General features: G+C 33.5%; 4 protein-coding genes across 14 annotated transcripts; 2 read left to right on the top strand and 2 right to left on the bottom strand.

Annotated features, from left to right (window-relative positions):
* The first annotated feature begins 388 nt into the window (after window positions 1-388).
* Window positions 389-3,863, top strand: LOC104757145 (uncharacterized). Of its 2 annotated transcripts, none has more exons than XM_010479862.3 (14): window positions 389-639; window positions 760-838; window positions 975-1,109; window positions 1,406-1,503; window positions 1,611-1,694; window positions 1,920-2,050; window positions 2,145-2,217; window positions 2,313-2,358; window positions 2,446-2,555; window positions 2,657-2,764; window positions 2,863-2,922; window positions 3,026-3,087; window positions 3,166-3,487; window positions 3,570-3,863. In XM_010479862.3, exons 1-14 carry the CDS (start codon window positions 517-519, stop codon window positions 3,765-3,767), a joined length of 1,629 nt encoding a protein of 542 aa, XP_010478164.1. In that variant the 5' UTR covers window positions 389-516; the 3' UTR covers window positions 3,768-3,863. The 2 variants fall into 2 exon arrangements, with proteins under 2 accessions (XP_010478164.1, XP_087352510.1); XM_087496384.1 differs by having other exon boundaries at window positions 450-639; window positions 1,406-1,532.
* A 1,423-nt stretch (window positions 3,864-5,286) lies between these two features.
* LOC104757147 (protein NEOXANTHIN-DEFICIENT 1) lies at window positions 5,287-8,891 on the top strand. 9 transcript variants are annotated; one of them, XM_087495703.1, is made up of 13 exons: window positions 5,580-5,815; window positions 6,333-6,388; window positions 6,491-6,568; window positions 6,700-6,783; window positions 6,862-6,925; window positions 7,029-7,075; window positions 7,210-7,264; window positions 7,363-7,401; window positions 7,638-7,806; window positions 7,928-7,985; window positions 8,063-8,119; window positions 8,206-8,464; window positions 8,619-8,891. In XM_087495703.1, the coding sequence occupies exons 3-12, from the start codon at window positions 6,504-6,506 to the stop codon at window positions 8,414-8,416; spliced, it is 849 nt and encodes a 282-aa protein (XP_087351829.1). In that variant the 5' UTR covers window positions 5,580-5,815; window positions 6,333-6,388; window positions 6,491-6,503; the 3' UTR covers window positions 8,417-8,464; window positions 8,619-8,891. The 9 variants fall into 9 exon arrangements, 6 of the variants coding, with proteins under 6 accessions (XP_010478169.1, XP_010478170.1, XP_087351829.1 ...); XR_015586984.1 differs by having other exon boundaries at window positions 5,609-5,815; window positions 6,333-6,390; window positions 7,210-7,268; XM_087495705.1 differs by having other exon boundaries at window positions 5,609-5,815; window positions 6,333-6,390; window positions 7,641-7,806.
* On the bottom strand, window positions 8,376-11,444 carry LOC104757146 (serine carboxypeptidase-like 45). Its single transcript, XM_010479863.3, has 10 exons — window positions 11,031-11,444; window positions 10,837-10,938; window positions 10,651-10,746; window positions 9,980-10,072; window positions 9,818-9,897; window positions 9,461-9,742; window positions 9,235-9,359; window positions 9,033-9,125; window positions 8,841-8,958; window positions 8,376-8,764 (listed from the first exon to the last, which is right to left on the bottom strand). Exons 1-10 carry the CDS (start codon window positions 11,365-11,367, stop codon window positions 8,615-8,617), a joined length of 1,476 nt encoding a protein of 491 aa, XP_010478165.1. The 5' UTR covers window positions 11,368-11,444; the 3' UTR covers window positions 8,376-8,614.
* Window positions 11,445-19,538: 8,094 nt separating this feature from the next.
* On the bottom strand, window positions 19,539-22,603 carry LOC104757148 (OVARIAN TUMOR DOMAIN-containing deubiquitinating enzyme 1). Of its 2 annotated transcripts, none has more exons than XM_010479872.3 (10): window positions 22,373-22,603; window positions 21,951-22,144; window positions 21,659-21,724; window positions 21,490-21,573; window positions 21,237-21,359; window positions 21,075-21,127; window positions 20,881-20,930; window positions 20,680-20,780; window positions 20,007-20,264; window positions 19,539-19,893 (listed from the first exon to the last, which is right to left on the bottom strand). In XM_010479872.3, exons 2-10 carry the CDS (start codon window positions 22,107-22,109, stop codon window positions 19,870-19,872), a joined length of 918 nt encoding a protein of 305 aa, XP_010478174.1. In that variant the 5' UTR covers window positions 22,110-22,144; window positions 22,373-22,603; the 3' UTR covers window positions 19,539-19,869. The 2 variants fall into 2 exon arrangements, with proteins under 2 accessions (XP_010478174.1, XP_010478173.1); XM_010479871.3 differs by having other exon boundaries at window positions 21,951-22,150.
* Between the last annotated feature and the right edge of the window lie 3,470 nt (window positions 22,604-26,073).

The raw sequence follows: 26,073 nt of genomic DNA on the forward strand, positions 1-26,073 counted from the left end.
AAACAATCACTTTACTAATATAAAGAAGTTGAAGAAATTACATTATTAAGTGAGAAATATTATATAGTTTAGTTGTTAGATAGAAATGGGTTTTTTATAATCCTTTTTCTTTTAGGACATTTTCTTATAATTATCTTTATATTTTTAAAAAAATTGTTAAAAGTAAGTTTTTATTTTTTACATAGCAAAGTTTCTAATTGTTAAAAATTGACACATGTTATAATCGTATGAGTTACTAATTTTGAAAACTAAATTTTATATAATAAAATATCTATCAAATTGAAACCAAATTCGAACCAAACAAACAAACGGAACCGAATCTAAATTTTATTAGAAAGAAAACAAAAACATTAATGGGTTTTAAAAACCAAGTCAACGTTTCTAATGGGCTTTTAAAAAGGCCTCTTATTATTTTTCTGTTAAAAGGTATCTTCTTCATCTCCTTCTGAGATTCCGATCTGTTTTAGCTTCTTCTTCTTCTCCTTCTTCTCCGACTCTCATACGTAATGTCGTGATATGTTAAATAAGCTTTCTTCAATGGCGTATGGTTCGTTCGGCGTCTCATCGAAAGCTTTAGTCTTCTGCCGTCCTTGCTATGGCTCCATTAGAGATCTCCCTTTCTCCCTCCGAACGTCTACAGTTTCGTCTCCCGCTCTTTTTCCCCCTTTTTTTGAAATTCTATGAATTCAAGTTCCATCTTCTTTGGTTTTCACCTTCACCTTCATGTCTAACAACGACCTCAAAATGGGAATTTAACAGATTGGGCATTGCGGCTGTGTTGGAGCTATCGCAGCCCCTAGAAATGTAGTGAAACCACGCAAGGAAGAGAGCAGCCGTGGTAGTTACCATTTTCGAAGATTCTGATTCAGTTTTCAGTTCAAAAAAAAAAAAGCTGCGATTTTGATGCTAACGAAGTGGGAAATTTTGTTTTTTGTTTTTTTTTGTTTTTGGTTTATGTAAAAAAACGATTGAAGATTTTAGTGGAGCACGGAAGAGTAATAAGGATAAATCGATGCCGTGGAAGAAGATGGATGCTAATGAGTTTGGTATTCAAAGGTCAATGATCCCAGATTCTACTCGGATGGTTCTTAATAAACTCAAGAAAAAAGGTTTGCTTTTTATACGCTCTCTTACTTAGGCTTCTGAGTGGATTGAGTAGCTTTTACTGGAAAGAAGACTGAGTTAAATTGGATATGCTTTTGAACTGTGCCTTACGATTTGTGTTTTCGGTAGCTTTAATGTAATGTGAAGCCTCAGTAGTTCTTGAGATGGCTTCAACTCTGGTTTTATATTTATGGAGTAATGTATGGGGAACATTGGCTCTAGGCTTTCTTCAAAGAACTTGATCTTTAGGCCAGATCCTTTTTTTGGTTCTGAGATGTGCTTCTTTGCTATGATGTTCCAGGATTTCAAGTTTACCTAGTTGGAGGTTGTGTTCGGGATCTCATTCTGGATAGAATTCCCAAGGATTTTGATGTTATCACTACAGCTGAACTAAAGGAGGTTTAAATCAGCTTTATGGAACTACATAAGTACATATTAGTCTTTTTATTACGAACCCAATCTTCCTCAACAAATTTAAAGTTTTTTAATCGTTACTGTGTGTATAGGTACGGAAAGTATTTCCCAGCTGTCAAATTGTTGGAAGACGATTTCCCATTTGTCATGTTTATGTGGATGATATTATCATAGAGGTTTGTTCAGCATTTCACTCATTTTACTTGCATTTCATATCTCTTTATCAGTTAAGTACACTATAAGTCTATAACTTAATAGAGGGTTCTTTGATTAGAGGCTGCTGCTCACAATTTCTTCCTTATAATGTATAAAAAATTTAGTCAGAGAGAACACTTTTACTTATCTCTCTCCCTCTCATAAAATTGTATGCCAAGGTTTGATGGAGTTCTTACCTTTAACAGGTGTCAAGTTTTAGTACTTCAGCAAGGACTGGTAAAGCGCCCAATAAAAACTTGAGAAAGCCTGCGGGTTGCAATGAACGTGATTATATCCGTTGGAAGAATTGCTTACAGCGTGATTTTACTGTGAACGGGTAGGCAGTACCTCTCTACCTGTAATTCACATTTATTTGTGATTAGAAATCCATATGCCAGCATTCTTGAACATTCATATTTTCGATTTTTCAGGTTGATGTTTGATCCATCGGAGAATGTAGTGTATGATTATATAGGAGGAGTTGAAGATTTAAGGAATTCTAAAGTAGGTTTTGCAATTTAAGCTATTATGCTTTATAGAAATAACTGACATGTGAATGAACTGGTATCAGTCCTAATCTGTCAAAATTTGCTATGTAGGTGAGAACAGTATCTGCGGCGAAGCTTTCGTTTGTCGAAGATACAGGTCGGTTGCAGCTACAATGTATAATTCATTGATATGAAATCTATCTGTTTGAAAATGCTTCCAAAGGTAACCGTGTTCACTTTACAGCTCGCATTTTACGTGCAATTAGGATTGCAGCGAGGTTAGGATTCAGCTTGACCAAAGACGTTGCTATTTCTGTGAAGGAGCTTTCTTCTTCATTACTGAGACTTGACCCTGTACATATCGTTCCCTTCTCTTGTTCTCCCTCCTGTTCTTTTTTTGTTGTTGTTAGCTTAGGACTAATCAGTTTCTCTTGTCTTCTAATATAATTCTGCAGTCAAGGATCCGGATGGAAATCAATTATATGCTGGCGTATGGGTCCGCAGAAGCTTCTTTACGTTTATTATGGAGATTTGGGCTCATGGAAATTCTTCTACCTATCCAGGTATGGTGAAATTTTCTATAGCAGTGTGGCATTATTGCGTGAACATTGACTTTGAGTACTTTCCATTGTTCACATCTAAATAACTTATCTGTTCGCAGGCATCTTATCTTGTTTCCCAAGGGTTTAGGAGGCGTGATGGAAGGTCCAACATGCTTCTGGTACATAATTTTTTGCGTTCTCAGTTAATGTGTAGTACTAGTAACACGAAAAAGTGAAATTATGGCAACATAGCGCTAACAGATTAAAGCCTTTCTGTTGCAGTCGCTATTTCGCAACCTTGACCGACTTGTAGCACCTGATCGACCATGCCACGAGTTCCTCTGGTGAGAAATCTCCTTTGGTGCATCTATCTTAGTTATTGGTTTTGCCAAGTTAACAATATTGAGGACTAATAACCTCAGGATTGGGATCTTAGCATTCCACAAAGCATTGGTTGATAAGCCTCGAGATCCCACGGTAGTAGCTTCCTTCTGTCTTGCCATCTACAGTGAATTATCTTTAGCAGAAGCCATCAAAATTGCAAGGAGCAACTCGAAATCGCACAACTCAAACTTCCAAGAACTGTCCGGTCATGAGAAAGACATTGTTGACTCAGACAGTAAACTAGCGCAGCAGGTCGTGAAGTTAGCAGAGTCTATAAGATCAGCTGCACGTAAATTGAATGATCGTGATTACATAGCTAACGCAATGAGCCAATACCCGCAAGCACCGGACTCTGATATGGTACACACACATTTTTAGTAAACAGTAGCATCTACTGAAATGTTTCATGTTCTTCATTGGGATTATTGATTGGTTTTCTCAGGTTTTCATGTCAAGGCCTGTGTTGGAGAGAGTGGAGAAAATGTTTGGAAATGTAAGAAGAAAGGGAAGCCAAGAGAGAGATGGTGTCCCAAGTTTAGAGCGTAGGATAGATTACAAGTCTCTTGCTCTTGGAGACTTTCACGAAACACGTCGTGTATTTGCTAGGATTGTTTTTGATACCGTTTACCCTCCAACTTAATAACCTCACCAATTTTTTTCTTTCATATTCGTTGTAAGAAATTATATCTTCAAATTTTGTAGTATTGGTTATAAGATCTTTAAAGCTAACTGTCAATTTTATCTCTTAGTATTGGCAGTGAATTTATTATATATATCCGTCAAAAGTCCTATCTCACTTCCCTTGTCTAACTTTTGGCGAAGTGCTTATGAAGAAAAGAAGCATACGAATACGATGCTAATAGAGACACTGTTGGAGCCGACGTGGATAAGGGTTGGGGGCCTTGGGGCGAAAATGCGGACATGGTGGATAGTGGACTAGTCGTTTGAGCTTTAGATTTTTTTTTTTTGTTTTACGTGGAAACTTCCAAAACAATATCATAATGTCTAAAATGTACTTGCATTCAAATAGATCATGAGTTAAAAAATTTTATTTTATTTTTGGGTGAGCATCTAAGTCATGAACCTACTAAATAGATCATGATGTGGTTATAGAGTATATCTTATTCAAAAGTGGGTTAGGCTTCCATAAATGATAAAACAAGTACAGAAAAACATGGACGACGGCCTATAGTCTATAGATAAGAATCGCTAATATTTTAATGTCAAAATGTGCAATTAGTATTATCTTTTGACGTAAATGAGAAAATCTAGTAACTTCGCAGTCCATCGTAAGCATATCTTGAGAGTGACATGAGTCGAACCTACTAAAGCCAGCGCCGAGCGGTTTCACTAAATTCCAAACCATGTAGTGTCACACTACTTGCTTCTAAGGAAATTTACAGATTCAACTACTTGATTGATTGGTTTCCATCAATTGATAAAATCTAGATAACGTTATTTGCAAGATGTACTTCTTGATGGATCCCATATTACAATGATAGTTGCAAATCCCAAATTGTTTATTGTCCTAAGGAATCTGCTTACTTTTTTTTTTATCATTTTTATATTTTAGTTTGTGTTTTATAAAAATATAGTCTTAAGATTATGCAGAAAAAAGTTAGGCGTATATATATTATGATATATATGGAGATCCTGATGAATCTGTATGAATGGCAGATTGTGACTTGTGAGATATTTTAAAGTGATTGCTTTAGGACGGACATTCACAAATAGATGATAGAAAAATATAAAAAGTTTTTTTCCACTAACTTTTTATTGATAGACAAATGAAAAAGCTGCGGCTAGCTTTATGCAATCGCACCTAGCTCTTTTGCCAAAAATGTTGTCTCCAAAGTTTTGATTTATTAAGTGATCTGCGGTTCTAGTTTTCTATCCTCATTTTGCATTGCTTAAATCACACAAAATTTTAAAATGGTCTAATTCATGTGTCAGTCAACTCGTTTCGCTTTAATTACGTTGACAAAATTATATAAAAAAGATTTCTATAAGAAAAATGGTGAAAATGTGAACTATGGCCATCCGTTGTGATGCATATACAACATATACATGAAATAATAGGCTAAATTAAGAGGCTCAAAACCAACATTAACCGTTACACAGTTTGTAAATTTATCGAATCAGATGACAACAACAACAACAAACATGTCATATTAAAAAAACACAAAACAAAACAACGTGCAATTTTTATCTATGAAACCTAACTATTCCTTTTTTGTTTTATACTAGTAGTATAGTAGTAGTACTTGATTAAATTAGACAATCACTATAAATGATTAGCGAATGAAGAAGGTGGAGGATGATGTTAACTTGGGATTGGCGCGAAATCAAGGAAAAAAAAAAAGCTTCAAAGAGAGAAGGGAGCACACAAGTTTTTTTGATTGGACAAGGAAAAGAACACAAAAAAAGCCTATCCACATCCTCTTCTATTACCAATACCAACGAACGTTCCCCTTTCTCTCTGTCGGTTCCTCTTCCTTTTTTATTTTATACTACTAAAAGATTTTGGAATTTACAAAAAAGTTTTCATTTTTAATCTTCATAAAAGAACGAACAGCTGCTCAATCAAAATTCACAGGCTTCGATCTCGCTAAAGGCGAAACCTTTCGCTCCTTATCTGATTCCTCTCTTGAAACCCAGTTCAACTTCTCGAGGGTTTTGTTAAACAAGGTTTGGATTTTTCTACTTCTTGTATTACATTTTTGTTTCTTCTCCCAATTCTTTTTTTTTTTTTTTTTTTTTTTTTTGGTTTGTAATGTAGTAGTAGAGTTCTGCTAATCTCATACTTGTGAATTACTATTCTAATTTTGGGTAATCGCTGATTTTCTAATTTAATATTCTGCGGACACTCTCCAATGCAACAGTTTCTGGGTTACTTACACTCTGTTTGAATTTTTTTTCTTCTTCTTCCTCTTCTTCCAATTCTTGTTTTTGTGTTTGATTTCAGTTTTTTTTTTTTAAGACATTGAGTCTTTGCGTCCCTGTAGTGCTTTTTCTCCTTAATTGTTTTCTTGCAATGGGATTATATACCCAAATTAGAGTTTACAATTAGAGAAAAGTCGGCAATTTGGATATGATTGTGTTGTTTACCTACCATGTGTTTGAGATTCTATTTTATCTTATCTATTGTTATATATAATATACACACCCTTTTTGGTATACTTTGATTGATTGAATGTGTTTGCAGATTTTGATGTCAATTTTGGATCTTTGCTCAATTGGTTAACATCTCTCTGATACTAGGTGTATGTAGTTAGTTTGATTTGATATAAGCAAGCTCCCATGTCTGCTCAGGTTTCTTCATAACTTGTCTCTTAAGGTATATGTTTTTTTTTTTTCGCCTAGATTGCATCAATCCATGGACGTTGATGAAAGGAGGATTTCATCTGGCTATGCCAAGCCTCCTTGGATTTTCAAAGGAAGGCAAGAACAACTCTACTTTTTTTTTTTTTGTAGCTTTTCTAAGAATTTTCTCAAGCCTTCTTCTAGTATCAGATTAATCTTGTGAAGGCTGAAACTATATGTGCTGAACTTTCACTTTATTCTGCTTTCAGTGCGTTGTACCAGATTCATCTTGTAAAAGCTGCGACAGCTCGAGCATTCATCCCCAAGGAGTTTCGACTAGTTGAAGCTTTTGGGTAAAAGCATCTCCTGAAACTTCTTGCTGCTTCTTCAAACTGCTCTTATTCATTACATTGTTCTTGTGTGATTGTCAGATACACGCTTGGTGGGTTTTTCCTTGCTAGCTACGATGATAGCCCCGCTGGTGTCTTTGATGAGGTCTCTTCTTTTCCTTCCTCTTCTCCCCACTTACTCAAACTTATCATCCTACAACATTATTTGATCGATTCTCTTGCTTTTTTTTTTTGTTTCTTTTTCCCAGCTTGTTGTAATTGCAGGAATAGTATGGAACCCTCCTACATCATGCGCGTATGTTTTTGTCTCCCCTTCTTGCACTAGTATAACCATTCTTTAGTAAAGCTTAAGGTGGCCTAGTTGGGGAATATTCTGTTAAATAGATTCATGCTTTATCAACTGGAATAAATATCTCGTTTATATTTCAGATGGGCTGCGAGGGTTCTTGTGAACAGCGATGAGGCTTGTCATCATGGACGTAAGGTAGGTGGGTCTACTTTGTCTCTTTGCTCTCTAATTAATGGAATGAAGAGAGATTAGAGAGTAATAATGCATTATTATATGACATGGTGGTGTTGCAGGAAGTAGGACTCCCAAGCCAAGTTGCAAGATTTTCAAAAGTTAGTGTCACTTTGGTCTTTAAAGTTGATTTAGCTTTTAATAATTACTGTTTCTTTTTAACTACCAATTGAGGAAAACAATATTACTTCTGTCTACTCAAAGTGGAGACACTGCAATTATTAACTACAAAAAGTATTCTTCCTAAAATCTTGGAAAATGGGATGAAACATGTGTCTTGGTTGATCTTCTTTTACGTACTGTGTTGAGTAAAAGTGATTTTTGTGGTTGGGAACAGAAGATCACTGCAGTTCCAAAGCGAAAAAGGAACAGAGCTTTTGGTTTCTTGGACACATTTGGGTTGGGAACTACTCTGGCTCATCCTGAGGATTTGATGGAGGTTAAAGTTAGTGAAGTTGATGCTGCTGCTTCTGCAGATATCTGCAATATCCAAATTAGATCAGACGGTAAGTTCTTTGTTTCTTGGCCTAACTTAACTTGAGCCTCTACGTAATATGTTCAGCAGAGAAAACTGATGTCATGTTTTGATATCTAACTATGGTTTTATACTGGCAAACTCAAAATTAGAGACTAAAGTCGGAAACTGGATGGGACCTGCAATCAAAATGGCTCTCCCGAGTTTTAGGTAAAAGTTTGGTTCTTGTGATTGTTTTTATAAGAGACTTGGCATATAAGCTCATCAAGAATGTCAAATAATGGCAGTGGCAATACTAAGTACTACTCGAACCTGCTCAAATACTCATGCCACCTCCACTGCAGGTGTTATTACTGCTTCCACTTTAGAACAATCTATCAATAGAATTGCGAAGACACTTGTTAAAACGAATTTGTATTGAATCTTGCAGGGTGAGGCCAGTGAGACCTGCGGTTGTATCAGGAGCTTTGGAAGATGAGACAGAAATTTTGTCAGAATGTAAACAGACATCACAAGAGATGCTTGAAAATGAAAGGCGGTTAAGCATAGCTGTGATGCTATCGAAACCAATCATAGCACTTCAGTTCAAATGCTTAACAATGCAAGTAGAAGCTCCTGTTGTAATTCACCCTTCAAAGTAAACACAACACTCAAATTCCAAGAACATACAACTTCCTCCTTCCTACAAGGTTTACATCTTTACAAAAACAAATCTTTCAGCTTTTTGGATTCTTCTTTTTCTGCCGATTGAATAAAGCCATTCTTAGGATAAGCCTTTTGCCAAAATCTATTTTTTTTATACTTACATAACTCATAAGCTCAACACATCCTGGTAAATATCAGAATTCTTCAGGAAGAGGATGACCGCCCAGGAACGCCTTGAAAAGCACGAGTGATCTCTCAGGCTGTGAGAATGGGACCTCGTGTGAAGCTCCTCGCACCGTTGCAAATGACAAGACATTCCCATAGACTTGAGTCCACCCGCCAACCTAAAACACCAAGTGCAATGTGTTAGTTTTGTTTTGATCATTCTTTTCGTACTATTAGAGAATGTTGCTTCTTTACCTGTTGTCCTGCAAACCAGACTCGATAAGGCACACTTGTTCTCAGCCCCAATTGTTTGGCCAATCTGCTCACTAAGGTTCTACTTCCGGTCAAAGGGATTACAGAATCTTGATCTCCACTGTTCTTGCAAGAAAACATCCACCATTAAATCATGAAGAAAGCTAATGTTTAACAGAGACTTTGATATATTACCTGTAGACAAGAACTGGAACTCCAGCTCTAACAAGACTCCCTACGATATTAATCGTTGGTTTTTCCACATCAAGCAATTGGTAATCAAGCACACTGTCATAATCAAGAGAAAACCAAAATCAAATACCATTTTTGTTCAATGACTATTAAATATTAATTGCAGTCATCTGCAAATTTAGAGAGAAAGTAAAGGATTACTAACTTGCTACAAACTGTCCATTCACGTACTCCAATGAGCCGAGCATGAAGAGCTTCTTGGACATCTCTTCGGTTTAGATAGTTCACGGTCTCATCTTCAACACAGACATCCACAGACTCTCCCACTTGCTGTTCATTCCAAAGAATCAACAAAATTCATAAACACAGTCACAGAGAAAATAACAAAGCTCAAAATATTTATGTTTGTTATGTTGTGTTGTGTGACTCACGTTAGGGCTTACTACTTTGGATTGAGATAGCACAGAGGGAATGCAGACATCAAGAGTAACATCATATTTATCGACAAATCGACTTGTCTCAGTGCTAACTTGACTCATCACTTTAGAGCATATACTAGACATTGACCCTCTATAGTACTCACTCACATAGCGCGAGTAGTTACAATAAGAAGTAAACATTTTGTAAGTCGAATCTGATATCAAGCCATGAGACCAGAAGTACTCAGCCCGCGAGTTGAAGTCAGTTGCAAACTCCAGAACCGGATTGCCAATCTACATAAGACAGAACACATATATATAACCATATTGGAATGACAAAACATATAGTATAAGCATATTATGACTTACAGCAATTCCTCTGAGATTGAACAAATGGTGCTTCTTGTTGTACTGAATCATAAGCTGAGCTAACTGGGGAACATAATGGCCTACATTTGCATCAAAACGTTAGCTACGAAACTTCACAACTAAAGAGCTTAAAGTGATATGAATTAAAAGAGGGAACATTACCAGCATAGCTTTCACCAGTGATGTAGAGACTTCGATTGAGATAATGAGGGAATTTGAGGAACCATCTTTGCAAGAACACAAGGTTGTCTCTAGCTGAAGTGGCAAACCAAAACAAAAGACAAAAAGAGAGTATGAGAAGTTAAAAGACAAAACAGAAAGAAACAAGAAGAAGAGAATAATAATCTCAGATGTGATCTGCACAAAAGGTCGAATTCTTTTGTTCTTTATTTTTGTCAGAGTCTGAGACACAAAACAAAGAAACAAAAGCTGAATCTTTTGGAAAAAATATAAATAATATTCCACTTTTTTTTTATTTTCCTGTAAAAAGAAGAACAAAACAAAAGAAATGACATTCACAGGTCACAGTAACACACTAACACCTATCATCATAACAAAGAAGCCAAAGCTTTTTTGGTGTGAAAAAGATGTCTTTTTTATTTTATTTCTGGTGGTTACAAAATCGTACTTTTGATTTGTTTTTTTTTCTGTTGTTTCTGAATTTAGAAAAAGGAAGAAAAAAAAAAAGACAGAAAAGTATGCAAAGTCTAAATCAATAGATTCAGCAAAGCACAGTTTCTCATATACTCAAAAACTCAAAAACAAGAAACGTAATATTTAGATTAAGAAATAATTAAAAAGAAAGGGTTTAAGGGAGAAGAAGATTAACCAACCAGTGATCTTATCATTGACACCCTCATAAGAGGAGCTCTGAGTTGAATAAGAGAATCCAACTCCAACAGGTGTCTCTAGATACAACATATTAGCCTCTGCAACCACAACCAAAGAAAGTTTTAAAAATCAAGACTTGATAAAAGTTTAATATATTGAAGAACAAGACTTTAAGCTAATTTAGTAACCTTGGTTCCAGCTATGGTGATTCTTGACCAAGATTGGTCCTTTAGGTCTAAAAGGTCCGTTCTCTGAGAATGCACCAACACCCAAAGATGAACATCCTGGTCCTGCATTTTACACTCACATTTATCTTTTTTTCTTTGTACTGTCTCTATATAATGTAATTTGGTGGTTGAGAGAGTGAAGGTTTGAAACGAACCTCCATTGAGCCAGAGGACGAGAGGCTTAGAGGTTGGATCAGTTTCAGCCTCGGCGAAGTAGTAAAACAGAGCTCTCTGTTTCTTGTCGTCTACAGTGACATAACCGGAGTATTGCTGGAATCCGACTTGGGGTTGACCGGGTAAACTGGTGACTCGATCGGAGGAGTGGGACGGAACACTTGAAGAGCTCAGAAAGAGGATTAGGGCAAAGGAGACTGTTAGCAATTGGAGAGGAGGAGGAGACATGATGTCACTTCTTCTTGGTGGTTTGTTTGGTTTGAGAAGTATGAAGATGACTTTGGTCTTTGTTTTCCCACTTGCTGCTGCTCTGTGCATTTATATCAAGATTTACCTTTTTTCTTATGTACTACTATCTTTCTTTTTTTTTAAATGTTTTAATATATGGGTGTTATTGGTAACATTTACCACATAGGTAACTTATGTATACACACCAGTGCGGTAAAAATTGTACTATTACTATACTATCAAATTTATTTGTTGTATACTTACTTTTGCCTTGAGTTATTTTTTCCCACTTTATTTTCCACAACAACAAAAAATAGATTTCCGCTTTTATATTTTAGAGTTAATTTGGTAAATAGTAATTAAAAATATTTTTTTTGAGTTTGCTTGAACTAAGTTATTTATTTATATAGATAGATACCTCATTTTTTATTTTCTCCTACAATCTATATTTTACAAACACTCCAATTCATTTTATTTTACATTTTAGGCATTTAGCTTCCAAAAACATTGTTACTCAACCAAAGCCGGTCATGAAACCAAGTATGAGCTTGCGGCATTAGCTAAGTTAATTTATATACTTTAGCAGCCCACATAGTTTGATGGTAGAAGAATCTTTTTTTTTTATTGATCCTGTGGAATCACCAAATGTTTTTTTCCATAAAACTCATATATATTGATAGTCGAACTCTTCTTTGGTGTCAAGGTAATAGCTATGAATAGTCATCGACTCTCCGGAAAATAAAAAAATAGGTACAAGAAACACCAAATTAAATAAATGAACTAATTCATTTCTTTATTCTTCATTTGTAGCCTAAAATATGCTGGAGTGGCTCTGCATTCAACCATAAATAAACAAAAGTCATCTAATTTCAAAGCATTTCCAACTGATTTTTCTTCAAAATAAAGTAATTATATATCATAGTTAAAATTTTTCCCAATTCTACTCCATCTCTAAATTTTAATGTAAATCTATTTGTATAGTTGATTGGATTAGCACACACTACAAAAAAAATAGTATAATCCCTAGTCTCGCCATGTTTTGAAAATATAAGATTTCACATATACTAATTATATCCTTTATAGTTATTAAAAGATTTCTTCTGAGTAAAAATGAAATGATAGAGAGATTTATATATATAAAAATACATAGAACACATCTAACTTTTTGGACCATTTTTTTTGTATAACATATCTAATAATTTGAAGCAAAAAGAATATCAAATGTGGACCAAAACACTTTCTACTGATGGTTTGAATCCAATAAGTATAAAATGGAGGAAATCCACATTTCCAATAATGTTTATACTCCTAAAGTCCACTATTATTATTTTTCAAAAAGAGAAAAAGTATAAATAGAAAGGGAAATATATATCTAGAAGATAAAAAGCTACTTTGTGACACTGAAAATTAGATCAATATAGATAGACAATTAGCGAATAATCAGCAAATTTACTAATTTTATCACAAAATAATTAATTTTTGATGATGTTTGCAAGTAAGGGAGTGGTCATGATCAGCAAATGGAGCTAGCGTGGCTGGAGTTCACTTAACCAACTCCCACCCCCTCAACTCCGCAACACCAAAAAGTCTCTTTATCGTTTGAGATCTTTCCTCCGTCGAAGTGTTTTTATCAAGTAAATTTTGTTTTTATATTTCTTCCAGATTTCATCAAGAAACTTTTACAATGGTTGACCAGAGATAATATTTCGTTTACAAATAGTATTAGCGTGAGAAGGTTGACATATCATTTGAGTATATGTGTTTGTAAATTGCATAACCTCTAAGGCTCGATATGAACAACACGGTCAAAGGACTTTCATTTAGTCTGTTACACTATAACAAGATTTTTGAAAGTCTGAAACTAACAATATATTACTTCAAAGTTCAAATACAGATAACGTGATTGTTTACATTGAAACACAGCAAAATTCTTTGACTATATATAATCAAACTTTTTTTGGAAACTTATCCGTTTGTGTTACGCATTAATGTTTAAAATTTTCAAAATATATATGAAAAAAAAAACACTGAAAAGGGTAAGTTTTTAAGAGATAAACACAAGAATTTTAGCATGTAACATATATATGAGACCCTAAAGAGAATTATATATCTAATTATACACTTCGGGAGTTTAGAATAAAAGAACGAATACTAGTAGGAAGAAGATGAGTTTGGCCCAGCTATAATTTAAATTTTAGGCATGGTAGAGAAATAAGGCCAAAAAAATTGAGAACCACAACACAAGAGTGGTATGGTATGCGTGTAAAGGAACTTTTAACAATGGCACTCGCAGAGACCACTGCATGCAATTATGCCTTTCAGCAATTTTATTACTTTTAAAGTTTTAAGGGTCACTTTTTCCAGCATATATATATATATATAGAAGATTTTTGAATTATCTTTTATGGTTTCGTTATTATTTTGCTTCGTAAAATAAAGTACAGTACTCTGAAATGTAAGTGTGATGATGTTCACCTCAATAGTACCTTTTAGTAAGTAACTATGGAGTATTCAACATTTAAGTTTATTATCGTCACTTGTACCTCCATGAAAAATATCATACATGCATTTGTATGAAAACGTACCTTCATTGTGTGTTACTCTTTAGTCATTGTCTATTCCGTTTATATACATTCAGTAGGTAAATTTTGTTGTGGTACGTCAAAAATAATAAATAATAATCATTGATGTTATCTTAGTTTATAAAAATACAATATTATCACTATGAACAAAAGTAAAATAGTATCCACTATAGTACTCCCAAGTGATGATCAAAATGGATAAACAGATACAAACAAAAGGTGCGTTGCTTACAGCCAATTTGATGCTTCACGCCAAGCTTTCTCCATCTTTCCCAAGGCCAAATCATTTCTGTTTTTTTTTTCGTTTGATTAAATTAAACTTCTCTTCATTCCACCACGCACCCATTGTCGATTTTTTTTTTTAATTCGGAATTAAGAAACTTATCCCTATTTCTTGACTTGTTTGAAAAATAGGTAACTGTTACCTTAAATTTTAAAAGTGGTTTAAGTTTATTAATGCTCTAGTTAGTTTTGAGTTTTATTTTGGGGAATGTGTATTTGTATATAATGATGATGTATACTACTATGCTTTTGGGAACTTTGAGTGTAAACCAAGTCTTTTTATAACCTTTTCTCTTATTCTTCGTCGAAGCTTTTTGATGTGTTTTTTATACCCAATTAAAAGCAGAGAAAAAGCTAAATAACTTTCCAATATAAACAAGGAAAAGGAAAAAAAATACAAGATAAATATTCTTTTTCTAGGTCTTCAGATAGAAATTCCAAACAAAAACATAAGACGACGATGTAACTTATCGAGCCACATGTATTTTGATTAAGGACAAGATAATACAATAATACACCTAACTCTACGTGTCTAGGACTCGCAAATGATTTTACTTAATGGATTATTATTATTAAGCGATTGTCCTTTTTCCCAATGGTTTTTTTTTTTTTTCCAATTAACTGACGAATGTTTCCATGAACAAGAACGCATCAAATGGAAAACATAAACAAGAGTATCAAACATCTTTGTAAGAATGATTTGATTTGACAGGGTTAGATCATACCATTCTTATATTTTAATACGATGTTTAACTTTTTGAACAACGTTTACTGCTTTATAGGATGATTTTCAAGAGAGATATAATTGCTCATTGACACACGTTTGACGTCTTATATGAACATAGCCATCACGGATCATAGTGATGATGATGACGATGGGGTCAAGATAACAGTGTTCCCCACTCGAGAATGTCGCCGGAAATTACTCCTATTATCCTAACATTCCTCTGAAGTATTAAGTCACCCATGTCATTTTAAAAGTTATAATTTCTCTATTTACAAATGCTGTTCATTGTTCATAAAAATCTTTTTTTTTTAAAAGCTCATTGTTCATTGTTCATAAGAATCTTAATAAATATAAAACCTAACAAACAATTTCTTAATCACGCCCATTCTTCAATTGCCGAAGCCTTTGGTTAGTAATTACTCCGTGTATATATATATTTTAGTGAATTTTTGAAATAAAGGAAAGAGTTACAGTCAAATTCTAAGTGACAATCTTATCTTTTCTTTGATGAAAATATATAATTTTATCTCATTTATTTGTTTTGGCTCAAAATATTGGCAATATAGCAAAATGGAATATAACAAGAACTAGCTAGCGGCTACGACGAACAAGTGGGGTGAAACATAGAAACCAAATGGAACAAACACAACAAAGTTAAAAAATGATTTAGAACAATATTCTTTTCAATAAACTTACCTATATATTTTTCAATGTTTTTCTTATTATATTAAAACAACATATTTTGAATAATTAATAGATGCAAAAACTTTTTATTGGTTATATCAACTAAACGGTTTTTTTTTTTTGTTATAACATATTCTATAAAGATGACTCATCTTTGTAACGCTTTATGAATAACGTAATAGTCTATTTTCAATGTATTTGGTTTATTGGAAGACGAAATAAATGAGCAGATAATAATTTTTGTTGTTTTATTCACATTCTACAAAAAAAAAAAAAAAAAATATATATATATATATATATATATACTTCTACATACAAATAAGAGATCTACTTTCTCTGTTTCAAAATATAGGATGTTTTAAGCAAAATACGCAGATTAATAAATCTTTACTTTTAACAAGTTCAATCAATCATAATATAAAAATACTAAAATAATCTAAAAGTTGCATTGAAATTTGAAAACATCCTATATTATAAAACAAAAAACTTTTCCAAAACATCTTATATTTTGAAACAAAAAGAGTACTAGATAGAATCGGAATAGGAACAGAGATCTACCAAAATTTACACATCATTATCTTGATATAATGGATCGTTTTCTCGATTAATGATGACTAAGTACAGTCGTTGAGATTGTTCCCATCTTTAACCACGGGTAGCCGTAGCGGTAGGCCATCCATCAAAAACCTTGGTAAATCAATGTTTAACAAAAAAATATATAAAAGAATTAAAAGACAGGAACTTGCTCGTAATGATCGCATAACAAAATTTCGACTTTTAATATGATGAATAGCTATTTTGTTGGGAACTGAAAATAGAGAAAAAAAATTGAAAAAAGGGAAAGAGACAGAGTCCATTTGGTCTGAAACTCAAAAAACAACTTTTGCCTTTATGGGTTGGCTAAAGGAGTGGGAATGGCCCATCCCCACCCTCTCACGTCTTGTCTCTTATATCCCAATTTTCTCATTATCCTCTTCTTTGTTTTACTGTTGTTTTTTTTTTTTTTTTTTTGTCAAAACTGTTTTTTCTTATTCATAATAATTACAAATGGAAACACTAACTAAAAGCCGAGCCCTTTCTTATTTGTGTCTTCTTCTCTTCCTTTATTGTCCCAATGTCGTTTGCCCTACTACTACATTCACTTATTTTGAAAAATTATTTGTTTACTTAAAGTTCATTTAAACTTTTGACTCTCCATCGTAATTTGTTTGTTAAATGTAGCGCTTATATATAACCTACGTTAAGGTAATTATATGATCCAAACAAAACTATAGCATGACTTGTGAACCATTTTTATGATTACTAAAGAAAGGTACCCACCAATTTTGTTTAAACTATTTTTTTTTTTTTTTTTGAAAAAAAACACTATTCATTTTTCTGGGGTGATATATGTGTTTTAGTGTTTAGCTTCACTTTGGGTTAACTTTAGCTTCACTTTGGGTTAACTCATTTTCGATATTTAATTTGAATTAGTCGGATTCCAAATACACTACATTAAAGTGTAAAATAAATATAAGAAAAAATCATATTTGATAAAAGTAAGCTGTAAAGTTTATAATTCTTAATTTTTGGAGATTTTCATATCATGATGATTGTAATTCTTTTTTTAAAAGCTTATTTTTATTAATTTTGAATTGTTCAAAACAAAATATTGAGATTGGCGGGACAATTAAGTCAGAGTGTAACTGTTAATCATAATATGTCAAACAAAACTAGGTCATAATCATAATACAACTTTCGAACATTCCAAATGGGAGATCATTTCAACACTAGGGACGGGACGCTTGAAAGATGATGGAGTGCCATGTCTTCCTAGATGTTTGAGTAACTTGTCACACTCTCTGGAAATAGTTTCGCCGATCAGCCGGCCACATGTCCTTAAGTAGTTCGGACTCTTTGATAGCCAAAAAATCTACTCCATCATATATGTACAAACAAAGTGAAAAGCTAGTGTAGGCATTTCAAGTTTTATTAATGTATGTGATTATTATTCCCATCCTGTTCCACAAAGATATATGGGTTCCATACGTTCTAACTTTTTTTTTTCTGTCGGCTCATACGTTCTAACTTAGTAAACTTACTTTTATAAACGAAATTGATTGAGATAATACTAATCTACTTCTTCTTTTTTCACATATCCATATCAAGAAACAAGATCCCCATACACCTTTTACAGCCTTACTTTTCTGGCTGATATTTTCAAATATATTTCACTTTTATGTATTGGTCTATGCATGTGACTATGTCTCATTTGTATGTGTGTAATATATATCTATATTAACATACTAATAATGGAAAATTATATAGTATAAGAGGAAGAGAGAGATAGAGGGGTAGGTCAAAAGGAAAGGCTTTGAGTTTTTCTAAAATGAAAATTGTAACGGTAACAAGTGTGTGTATGAGTCTTTTTTGTGAGGTGTAGTGGGGAATTGTTAAATCAAAGAGAGAACATGCCTATACCAATCACACCCTATTTTCCTCTCCTCGTCTAATTTTCTTACCTTTTGTCTTCAAACTTTTTCTTCTCTTTTTCGCTTTAGTTGTTGTCCCTTTCATTATTTTAGCTAGGTTATAAAATCCCAAACGTAAGCTCACAATTTGTCCTGTGAGAAATGATTAAAAAATACTCAAAAATGTGTATAAGTACTTAAATGGCAATATTTGGTAGATTTTTAATAAAAGGTGAGAAATAGACTTCAAAAACTCATGTTTGAGAGATCTGTATTCTTCTTTGTTTCTGAAAAGTATGCATTTTAACATATAGTTCAACTTCTAATATGTCTGATTTTGAGCAAGGAATTCATTAGTAGTAAAATATATAGGTTAATCAATACATCAGTGTAATGGATAATATATATAATGCAATTATCGATTAATGGGAGATCTAAGGGCACTTCTGGTGGAGAATGCTAATCAAAGGACTTGTTAATAAAAAATTAATATAGTAATGAGACAGAAGAAAAGAAGATAACAAGAAACGTTTCTCAGAAAAAAATTGACAGCTGTCATTTTATTAATGGTTACTATTATTAAAAGATAATAAATATATAAATATGATTAAAATCATATATATATATTTTTAAAAGTAACCTTACATAGCTGCTGTTGGTGTTGGTCTAAGAGCATCTCCAATTCATCTCTATTTTTTTTATAATAAAGATCCTTTATAATAGAGATGAGATTCACTCCAACTCACATTTATTCTCACTTTTAAAATAAAGATTGTTATATTTTCCTCTATTTATAGAAGAACTCTATTTTTTCTACAAAGGTTTCTCTATATATAGAGGAAAAAAATAGCAATCTTTATCTTAGAGGTGAGAATAGAGATTGATTGGAGTAAAACCCACATCTATTATAAAAAAAAATATAGAAAAAACCATTGGAGATGGTCTAAGACATCTAAGTGAATCTCATGTCTACCTTTACTATGGCGGGTGACTTTGACCCTTTTTACTACTACTAGTACTGGAATTATGTTCAGTTTGCATTGTTCAATTAGAGGAACAATGGTGCCAAGTTTGATTTCGATTTCATTTGGGATATACACGGATTCTCTTTTGTTTTGGGACAAGCTTCCAAAGAAGAAAGTGACAAACAAAAAAACGGACGTCTACATACACTATACTATACAATCTGAGCTTCTACAGTATAGTCTTTAGATGGTTGTGACAAAGGAAATACGGAATTGATACTAACACTTATCTTTTGGACTCTTCTGTTACATTTTTTGGGGGTACTATATACTTAACGAGACTAATAAATTATGTGTGAAAGGGGTTAAACCCACCCCACTTTAATAAAATGGTCGAAAGAATCCACTGTCCACAATGAGCCAACATGCGCAGCCCACATTTTTTGGCATCAAAATTGTAGCCTTAACTCGTCCAATGATAGGACAATTCATGCCCAATCTGCTTGTTCTTTGCCATTAAGGACACTCCAAAAGGGTTTGCTTTCTTTGTCATATTTATTTTGGACTAGACTTAACCAAAATGTTTTAATTCAATTTAAAGACATTCAGTCAGGCCATTAAAACAAACTTGGAACTATGCCACTAGTGAAATGGCAAACCCTTTGGTTCCACTTGCTCATCAATAATACTACAAAGGAATTTATCATGAAAATACAAGGCAAGAGCAAAATAAAGAGACGGTCCATTCTATATCAATGTTGCAAAAAGGGTTCTTTTATCATAATCCAGGAGCAAATAGATGATGTAATTGTTGATTGTTCCATGGTTTCATCCACATGAATCCATACTACCAAAGTTTTTTTGTAAACATCTTCTAATGGGTTTTATGATATATCAAATGATCATTTTCCCACATTGTCCGATACCTGTAACAGCACAATCATCAACTTTTTTTTTTTTTTGACAAACCACAATCATCAACTTAAACCAGGAAAAATCGAATAGGAAGAGAGGTCATATGTCGATATCGTGTTATTACCTTACAAGATGACTTGGGGTAGAGGATATCGTAATGGCCTGGACGATACAACAAGGTTATAAAAGGTGCTGAAGCTTCTTCTTTCTCATTAGTGCCCACAGGAACAAAGTCATGGTGGTTCACAGTGACGCCTCCATTATCACATGAGCTACGGTCAAGATACACAACCCGGATTGCAACACCAAGCGCGTCTGACAAAGCGGTTATGTGAATATGGTCACTCTCTTCCCCCATTGGTTCGACCGAGGACTTGCAAAACTATAGCAAACTAGTGTTAATACTTTGCATGCACCTATGCTCTAATAATCTAGTAACAGGTATTCAGAGCTTTCTACAGAATATTTAGTTTAAGCATAAGTGCAAGTGACTTAGAGTCTCACGACACTGAAAAATCCCATACAAAGCAAGCGAGTTTGGTAGCATCCAGTTTTGATTTTATACATTGTAAATGCATCTCTAAACTAACCTACACCATCTTTGTTATACATTTCTGCATAATGCTACAATGGACAACTAGAAACGTACCACCAACATAAATTTTCAGAGGTTACAAGAGTGTTATTGTTACTGAAAGACTTAGAAAATGACAGAAATGTCACAGAGACACATGAAGAAAATATCAAATATATCATCAAGTGGCTAGACTTCCAAAACATAGTAAGCGTGTACAAACCTGATCCACTGTTGTGTTTGATAAGCCTGCTATAAAGGGCTCGAAAAAATCTGCACGCGTTCGTATATCACCAGCCGTAACAAACCTGAAGAACATTACAACTAAAACAACAAAACTTGTCAACACTACGAACAGTTGGATTTGGATATGCATCACCAACGAAAATCAGAGCAATGATAAAGAAAAATTAAAGCAACTTACTGTAGTCTGAGACTGACTGATCTCTACTTCTATTAACGAGCTCATCATAGCTGTAAGAGAAAGATAGTTGCAAAAAGGATGAGATACTATGAGAAGACCCTTGTGCCAATCATGGAAGTCAGAACTTATCACACGAAAACCGAAATCAAACTCAAATGCCAATTAAAAAGCCGTCTAGGGAAATAGTCCTCTACCTTATAGACTCCTCACTTCCTTGGAGAATGTCATCTAGTTGCTCAAGGAACAGCTGTATCATTAAGAAAAACAAAATTGAGCATTTGGTTATAATATTAACAAATTTCAATGGCAGACACTAGAAAACAAATCTCGAAAATAAAACAAGGTGGTCGATTTACCGCAAAGAAGTCCTCAAATGTAAAATCTGTATAACCTAAGTTTTGCAGAGTCTTTCTACATTTCTCAACATTGACCTTGATACGATCGACTTCAGCACGATCTTGTGATTCCAATATATGTTCCTGCAAGTAAAGTAGAAAGGAAAAAAACAAGTTTAGCTAGAGATACAATCCACGTCTAAGCAAAACAGCACAATTCCAAAAACCGTAACTACACAAACAAAAGATTGTTGAAGACATTATGAGAACATACAAGGTAAGAGAACATAAAACTTCGGAAGAAGCAATTTCCATCGCCTCTTGTTCGCCGGATCGCCATATATTGATTGTCCAGTATCTACACGCATTGCAAACATGATAATTTAAAAAAGACTGAAAGCAACAACCTCGACAAACAAAGAGGATACAGAAAGAAAGGAAACCTTGATCTTCTCAAGCAAAATGGGACTCCCTGATTGGTACTCTGCAGCTAAACTAGAGAGAGGTTCCTGCAACAGCAATGAACCAAAAAGCATCAAACTTTTAAAAGTTTAAAACATGCAAAAGGTTTATTCATTTAAGGGAGCAAATTTTGTTTCACTTGTAATACAATGCAAAACATTAGTTCAAAGAACAGAGCAAGATTGACACTTTCATGTAGATTCCAAGAAACCCCAAATATAAAACAGGGAGATGAATTCAATATAAAGATGTGATAAGATTAGGGTCTCAAACCTTATCACCAACATAAGGAACTTTAGCAGATTCATCTTCTTGAAAAGATGGTTGATCCATAGAAGCATCTTCCAGTGATGAACAAGTTCCCCATTCTTCACACTTGATCGAAGCAGCTACTTCAGCATCATCCTTCACCATATCATTCTGATTCTGCATCCTCACTTCAATAAACTATATCTAGCTTATATAGCCTGAATCTACAATACCAATTTCAAAATCAAATTCGAAAACAAACTCAATTCATCAAGACTCTACAGAGTAATCAATCAACTGATCATCGAATTGAAGACAATTCAATCTTAAGTTATTCTAAATATGATTACTCGTTAAAAAAATTGTTCATCAAGAGTATTACGAATCTGGCGAATCAAACAAATCCGAATCAAAGAATCTTGAATTAGGGAAAGATCAATGGTTACCTGAAACAGAGATCGATTTGAAGGAAACAGAGATTATGCGATACTTGAGACCCTAATTGTGAAGCGGTTGGGACAACACTCTGAGACGTTTAAAAAGTGATGGAAGCTAAGAAAGATTGAGAGAGAGATTACTCAAATTGGGGAAACCAAAATCTTTTGATTGGAGGAGGAGGGGCACAACTGGTATAAAGTAAACTATGAGACGTTTCGCTTTTTCCCCAAAGTATGTTCACTTTTTTTATTTTTACTTTTTTTTTTTAAGACTAAATTAAAAGAAAACAAAAAAAGTCGAATCGTTTTTGGACCATAGAAACGACATGCAAAACGGTAGTCCAAATGGGCCTGAGTATTTATGGCCCTATAGAAGATAATTAATTTGGTCATTTGTGTTAAAATAACAACTTTTATAGTATTATTTAGTTATGAGGTTTAAAAAGTTTAATAAAATATTATATTTGAAGGATTTGTTTCTAATAACTTGGAAAGATTTAATAAGTTTTTGGGTTAAAAATAAGAATTTTAAATCTCGTAATTTTAAAAGATTTTACAATAAATCATAACAAATTTTCTAAATTCATCAAAATTATATTAAAACTCATTAAAAAAAAACATGGTAAACCTCAAAATCATATGAAATATAAGGTTGAATACAAACTCTAAAATTTCGTTAAAAAAAAATTGGATTTAGATGTTGGCCAATACTACTCGACCCTTAACATATTTTCCGAAAAGAAAAAAAAAAAAAAAACAAATTGTGCCCTTTTCTTTAACATGCATTTACGATCACATGCAACAAACCATTACTTTAAAGTAATTCCACAATCTTCTTTGTCTTAAAATTAACAGCGTGTTGGATTTAATCATTTTAGACATGATTAGTACAGTTATTAGAGATTGTACAGTCAGAAGAGCTTGAAAGTTTTTGGTGGTGGTTTCGTCTCTACTCTCTAACTCTAAGTTGGGGTGATTTTGTACATAGACCTTTATTTCTTCTAGTTTTTATCATAAAAGGAAAATATAGTTTTACCGGGTCACTCGTTTCATACCTTTACGGCTTTACCGAGTGCCGAGAGTCCAACAAGTTAAACACTCCCGAGAAAGTCTAGAGTGCTGAAAGTCCTCTTGCCTAGCTAACTCTTGCACAAAGACGACAAAACTTAAGCTCTGGAAAATAAAGTAATCTATGGTATGGTCCTGTCTGATTTATATGTAATGTTAATTCATTTGTGGTTTTGAGATGTTAAAAGGCCAACCGAAACAACATGTTCTATTACATCTCGTCAACCAAATTATATTTCTTTTCACATGCACCCTAATTCTACATTACTATTTTATAGTTTTTTTTCGTCTCGTCAAAAGACAAAATAATTATACGATTTATATAAGAAAAAAAAAAAAATTTGTATCCTTTTTTTTTTCTTATCTTTCCATGATGGAGCTAGCGCATGGGGCAAACGACTAAATAACCTTAAACCTTATGCCACATTTTTTTTTTAACATTTCCCAACTAATTATTGGTCACTACGCCGAAGAGAAATTATTGGTTTCGGGCATTATGCAACATTTTTTAAAGTCTACTTGTCGGAACTTTGTTTGACCCGATTGCATTAGTTTAGTGTTTGAACCACTTGGATCAAGTGTCATAAGAAAAGAAAAACATATTTAGTGTTAGATTTATCTGGAGGTTCTAAAACTTCTTTTAATAATGGATTATTCAAGCGAGAGCCCGTTGTTAGTATTACCGATAAATCAGGACATAAATCACAAACTGTTTTTGACTAAAGTGTGATACGTGTGGCTTTGACCAACAAAGAAACATAACTGGACCCATTCAATTGGGTAAAATCGAAGATATAGATATAGGATACCTAACATTATTTTTAATTAAATTTGACCACACTTACTATCGAAGAAAAAAGTTTAGCATTCACAGGGATTAGAATTTTAAGTCTAGTCATATATTTTCAATTTGCATAAATCACAGTTTTTTACTCTTTTCTTTATGGGACTAAAGCGTGCATGCATCAAGTAAAAGCTGATATAGGACATAGACCAACAAAGAAACGTCACTGGACTGAGACCAGTTAGGTAAAATCAAAGAAAAACATAGACCTCGATCGGAAGTTTGATAAATTTATGGTTTACCCAACGGTTGTATTTGTAGCTTACGGTTAGGTTAGAGCGCATCAAGTTGAAAGTGTAGGTTTTTCTTATATTCTGGTTAGTGGATGATTAGGTTATATGAAGTATATGGATGATGTGTGCATATATGTATCGGATTGGTTTTGATTTAGTTTCCACCATGAAACCAAATCAAAACCAATATGTTGTGTGCATATTATGAAGTGTAGGTTTTGATTTTCTTTCCACCACGATAAATTATTCATATATAAGGGGAAGTCTGATTGGTACAGCAAACATGTATTTATGTGAACTCCTTAAGCCCTTCATTTATTCGAGTCATACAATAGTAGTCCTTTGAACCATATTGGCTTATCACTTCCTCCCTTTGACACTTTTTTATTCTCACTAGTGTTTGGGTCAAATCCAGCTAATCCGAGGTGAGCAAGTTCCTTGGTTTAGGAAGTTCCCTCAAACCCACCTCTGACAAAATCTACAGACCAAAGTCCAAGTGGTTGCACGTGCATCGACTTTGTTCGAAGTGAAATCAAACCTGAAACTTTTACGTATTCACTTATCCTGTGACCTCCTCAACTACCTCATTTTTGTTGGGTGTGCTGTAACAAATAAAGCTGACTTAGCTAGGCTCTATAAATTGTGTTTCCAAGTTGGGCAGACGGCTATGGATTTATGTTCAATCCAAATCAATTAATTTGAATTAAACTCGATGTCTTGATACGTTGTGATAACCGCAACTTCAAGATTGGTCTACAATATTGACTTATTGATCTGTCCATCGTCATAGCTGCAATGATATTTGAAACGTGCATTTAGATTTTTAGGCCATAATATTTAACACAAAAACAATAACAGAAAATGTTGCATTTGCGGTTGTAAATATATCTACGAAAGAAATGTACACATAAAAGTAAAATACAATTTTAGTTTTAAACTTTTAATCAGTCCGAACTGTGATCTAACATTATCTTGACATGGGGTAAAAATGGTCTATGGTTTGTGTTTGGCATTAGCTCCGATCCAAAGGTTACTTAAATATAACGCATAGCTCATTCTCTTTATATATAAGCTTAAGCTAATCACTATGATTATGATCAGATGATAACATATATACCATTATGCTATAATTTAATCATCCTTTTTTCGCTCCTAAATCCTCTCCTCGTTTCAAGACTGCATGTGCCCTCGTAGAGACACTTGCTTTTTCATTTTAATTTATGTTAATCTGAGCAATAAAAGACTTCTAAAGACCAAATCTAAGCAAATCCCTGAACAAATGTCCTAATCAACAATTTAATTAATACTAAGTCCCTTTTCGCCTTCAAGGCGTTTACGAAAAACCAAACAACTCTTTACACTAAACTAATTCTATTCACTTTGGGATCGGTGATGTGCTTATTGCATTAATGAGTACTATATCGATCAGTCTCTTCTATTCCAAGCAACGTATACCACTTTGTTAATGTGTATACCATTAATTGAAGTTGCCTACTCCATAAAAGGTTTCACTTTAGATTATTCTAGGTTGAGTTTTTTATAAATACACGACATGTTATAGAATA

The sequence above is a fragment of the Camelina sativa genome, chromosome 17 (assembly GCF_030686135.1).
Source record: "Camelina sativa cultivar CO46 ecotype springtype chromosome 17, ASM3068613v1".
Taxonomy (NCBI): domain Eukaryota; kingdom Viridiplantae; phylum Streptophyta; class Magnoliopsida; order Brassicales; family Brassicaceae; genus Camelina; species Camelina sativa.